The following is a 4,198-nucleotide window of genomic DNA, read 5'->3' as shown; positions in this document are numbered from 1 at the left end:
AAATTTGGATCGCCCAATAATCACATTTTAGATAACTACTTTTTTTAAGTTTAATTTCAGACCATAGTACAACTTGACATGCATTACCAAAGACTAAATGAATATATTTATTTGGAAAAAGATAAATTTCTTATTTCCCGTCATATATATGTATAAAAAGTAAATCACATTTCACTTAAAATAATGATAAAATTTTATGCATCTTGTTTTGTTTTGAATAATATGACGATAGTGTATACTACTCTTTATATATCAAATATTTTAATAGAGTAAATATAGGATGAAAATTGAAAAGATATATAAATATTTGTGTTATCGTTAAGCTTATAAATTAATTCAAAGAAAAAGCTTGCAATAATGAATAAAAGTTTAATTTTAATCAAAATAGGATTAAACTCTCTGGCACAATTCCACTGTTCTAATTTTAACCTATATAGAAAGAAAATTAACAATTAGTAGTACTTAACTAAAAAAGAATTTATTTGAAAAATTACTATATTATATGAAATCCAATAAAATAGTAGCCAAATTAAATTTTAACCCACGCTCGCCGCCGTTACTTCCACCCTGCCGCGTCGCTCCTTCATCGTCGCTCCCCCCCTCCTTCCTCGCCGCTGCACCGCTCTGTAATCTGAGAAAATGCCCAGAAAAATCTGCAGCAATTCGCATTTTCTGCAAAGAATACGTTTTTCTCATAAAAATTAGTTTCCCATTTTCCATTGATTTTTGGTATTTTGTAAGGTGTATATGGTTATAGAAATTCAATCGATATTCTTGAGCTTCTCCTATTCACAAATGAATGTCGATTTCTAGAGTTTTGATTCTCCATATTTTCTTCTCAAATCAATCGGAGCATCTCCTATGATTTTGAACAGGTAATTTTTAAGGTTTTATGTATAGGAAAATTACATATCATCACGTGCAGTGGAATTTGTGGATTCATATTCTTTTCTAGCTTCGCGCCGTTTGTTTTTCAGGTGAAGAATATTTCGTGTATTGATTAATTTAATGAAATGGAAATAAAATAAAAATTTATTCTACACATTTGGAAACTGGAAACGTTCAAACTGATGAAAAGTCTAGAGTTTATGTATCAATTCAGTTTATTTTTCAATTTTGAATCATAAATACCAGGTTATTGTTGTCTGCAATTGAGAATGCAATGAGCTGTTAGGGTTAGTGTTGAAGAACTGTTGAGTATAATCAACTGATCATGGCAACTACAAAATGTTTTTTTTCTACATTATTTGTGTAGCTACTAGTATTACATTTTTAACTGATATTTTGCGGAAGCTGGTTGAAAACTTGCTGCTCATGTATTATTTTATAAACAGATTGTTGAAAATTGGTGCTAAGGAACTGCTCATAACTGTGTTTCAATACAGTAATAGATTTTTGTCTCGCTGGTGAGTTACTCATGGGATAAAGATGCTTGGCATTTCATACGGGGAGCTGTTCCTCATTGTTGGAGCTGCAGCCGCCCTTATCGGTACTCTCTCGTTATCTCTCTACACGTATGTAATTCTGTATGAATATGTCCAATCAACATCACTTTTCACATGTCATTCCCTGAATCATTCCATGGTTGCATTTGAAGGCCGGGTTTTCTAATGCGTGATTTTGCTTTTAGGCTTAGTTTCCTGCATTTTAGAAACCTTGAAAAACCAATAACATTGGTTGAGTTTGTGATTGAATTAGGTCCAAAGGATCTCCCAGTGATAGCTAGAACGGCTGGGAGGTTAGCTGGGTGCGCAATTGGATATGTTCAAGTGGCACGAGGACAATTTGAAAGCGTTATGCATCAATCTCAAGCTCGTCAGGTAGTGGTTCTTGCATGGGGCTATAATGTCTTCTGATGCAATTGGTGTTTATATTTTGCAACTTATTGGAAAATTGTTCTGCTTAACAGTGGTGCTATCAATGTTGTCTTCCGTTTAGTTAAGGTGTAGAATTCTAGAGGGATTAGCCACAGATGCTTTGAAATGGAAAAGCCATTCTTGGTTTGTTAGTTGTATGCTATGCCATTGAGTGGTATTGCACCAGTGCCATCTCTTAATTCAGATATTAAGGTGATGGTTATATTCCTGGCAGATGCTGTGTATGTGATGACCTTCTCAGTGGGAATAGTATGATAGTCTCCATTTCCATTTCGATGGTGATATATGTCTGCAAGATTACCCTCATTGTTTGAAAGTAATTTCTGTTTCGTTTTACAGTTTGATTGTTTTAACATGAGAAAATCTGTTAAATTCTGTCAGGTGCATAAAGAACTACAAGATACAATGGCACAACTAGAAGCAATACGCCATGAAGTTCGGTCCATTTCTTTCATGAACCCTGGCCCCTTGACTACAAGACTTGTTGATAATATTGCTAGTCAACCACCTGTTACAAATGGTAGCAATTTAGTTACAACTTTTTGTTATTGTATGCACATAGCTTTCTATTGTTATTCTCATTTAATTTTGTTACTCGATTACAGTGGAAAATGAATCTTCAAAACCTCCTCAAAAGAGCAGTGTGAGAGTCGAGACCCCAGTTGCCAGTAGAAAGACCAAGGTAATTTCGGAACTGTAACACTAGTTCTAGTCTAAATTCAAGTCCTTATTGAACTTTCAACTGTCTTAAGGATCACAGTCCTTCGACCATTTCGCTGTCTGATATACATAGCCAAGCAAGCGCATGTGCAAGATTGGCTGAATCTGCACCCTTGACTGCAAATTCCATGGACGATGTTCTTAATGAGTTAAAGGATGATTCTGGTCAGTTCGTTGTTCTACCTATATCAGCTGAAACTGCTAAACTGTTGCCCTGTCAAAAAGGTGACCATATCTGAATTTCTGTTTAGGGCTCTTTCATCATCACTAAGCTCCTATCCTACCAATTTACGTTATCAGCAGATAGCCCATTTTCCTATTTTTCTGCACAAATTGTGTCACGTATTTCATGGACTAAGAAGCTCACTAGTAAATTTGGGCTCAGGTGATTTGAGTGGATCCGACTTATTGCTAGAGGCAGTACTCGAGGAAGAGGTGGCCCGCAATGCAGAGAGTTTCTTCTTCTCTGAAGCCCAGATCCAAACAAAGAGGGAATGAGTAGGTAATATTTTACCTAAAGTATGTTAGGTTTTGCGCAATCAGGGAAGCATCAAGCTCGCTGTTTTACTTAAAATGACCCGAGCACTGCCCAGCTCAAAAACATGAAAAGATATGTTAACTTCGAGGATCATCTTCACTCTTCTGTACTTTGCTTCTGCCCCTACTTTTTCTTCGTTTCCCTTAATCGCCTCGTATGAATCTTATTGCAGTAACATATGGTGGCTCTTGATGGGCTTGCACCACTCTCTCTCCCATGGAGAAGTTGCTCTATAGTTAGTATGCAACATATGGTGGCTCTTGATGGGCTTAGTCTTAGTTTCAATTTCTTCCTACATATATATCTAAATATATGGAAAATCACTTTTCTTTTGTAGTGGGAATCAATCTTATTTTATTGGTAATGTAAATACATAGCACATAAAATGTTGAATGAGTGTTTTGTATCAGATTTTAAAGGGGCTTTCCTTTGTATGCTATACCAAAAACCATATTTTCCAATTAAGAATTCTCTCATCACATGGAATTAATCTAGAATCTAAGTCATAAATCCCCAATTACAATCAATATTTACATTTACTAGTAATATAGAATTTAGGGATATTGGTCTTAAAAATTATGAACTTCGGATTAAGTACCTAAAAATAAAAGTTAGCATGAAAATTTGTTACCTCTACGCCATTTTGTTGATGAAAAAGTTTGCAAGGACGACAAGTCCGAACCTATTAAAACTATATTCAACATTGTCAGCATCCGTCAAATTTTTTGCATTGATCATTTGTGGATGTGGATAATGATCTAGCTAATTTTAAATTTGTTTAGTTCCCAACAAAATAAAATATTAAAATATTATTAAATACTTGATCCAAATTTAAACAGTGTCGAAAAAAACTACCCAACTCTGTTATGTGTTAACTAAGTTAGTTTCCTTTGTTGATCGCATCCTATAAGATCATCTCAAATTATACACAAAATGAGTTTGGTGTAGAAATCTTTTTCAACCATATATACCAAACCCAAAAGGCCAAAAGGCATGTAAAATTTACATTTGGTGTAAATGGTTTTTAGTGTGATATATGCTCAAAAATGAATTCAAATTTGGT

The 4,198-nt window shown here is 34.5% G+C and overlaps 1 protein-coding gene across 6 annotated transcripts; it reads left to right on the top strand.

Annotated features, from left to right (window-relative positions):
• The first annotated feature begins 551 nt into the window (after positions 1-551).
• LOC121753841 (sec-independent protein translocase protein TatB-like) lies at positions 552-3,600 on the top strand. 6 transcript variants are annotated; one of them, XM_042149107.1, is made up of 8 exons: positions 552-875; positions 1,335-1,489; positions 1,699-1,820; positions 2,259-2,397; positions 2,483-2,559; positions 2,630-2,762; positions 2,983-3,099; positions 3,308-3,600. In XM_042149107.1, exons 2-7 carry the CDS (start codon positions 1,429-1,431, stop codon positions 3,093-3,095), a joined length of 645 nt encoding a protein of 214 aa, XP_042005041.1. In that variant the 5' UTR covers positions 552-875; positions 1,335-1,428; the 3' UTR covers positions 3,096-3,099; positions 3,308-3,600. The 6 variants fall into 6 exon arrangements, with proteins under 6 accessions (XP_042005041.1, XP_042005037.1, XP_042005036.1 ...); XM_042149103.1 differs by having other exon boundaries at positions 2,630-2,822; XM_042149102.1 differs by having other exon boundaries at positions 1,386-1,489; positions 2,630-2,822; positions 2,983-3,600.
• The last annotated feature ends 598 nt before the right edge of the window (positions 3,601-4,198 follow it).

The sequence above is a fragment of the Salvia splendens genome, chromosome 11, assembly GCF_004379255.2.
Source record: "Salvia splendens isolate huo1 chromosome 11, SspV2, whole genome shotgun sequence".
NCBI classification, from domain to species: domain Eukaryota; kingdom Viridiplantae; phylum Streptophyta; class Magnoliopsida; order Lamiales; family Lamiaceae; genus Salvia; species Salvia splendens.
Note: the sequence above shows the minus strand (reverse complement) of the source record. Positions and strands in the feature narration are given on the sequence as shown.

What these genes read in the sequence shown, in the direction of transcription:
- LOC121753841 (XM_042149102.1), top strand. Translation starts at nt 1,429, where the DNA reads ATGCTTGGCATTTCATACGGGGAGCTGTTCCTCATTGTTGGAGCTGCA. An exon ending in AGCTGCAGCCGCCCTTATCG is followed by an intron (nt 1,490 to 1,698) that starts GTACTCTCTCGT and finishes TGATTGAATTAG; the next exon opens with GTCCAAAGGATCTCCCAGTG. An exon ending in ATCAATCTCAAGCTCGTCAG is followed by an intron (nt 1,821 to 2,258) that starts GTAGTGGTTCTT and finishes AAATTCTGTCAG; the next exon opens with GTGCATAAAGAACTACAAGA.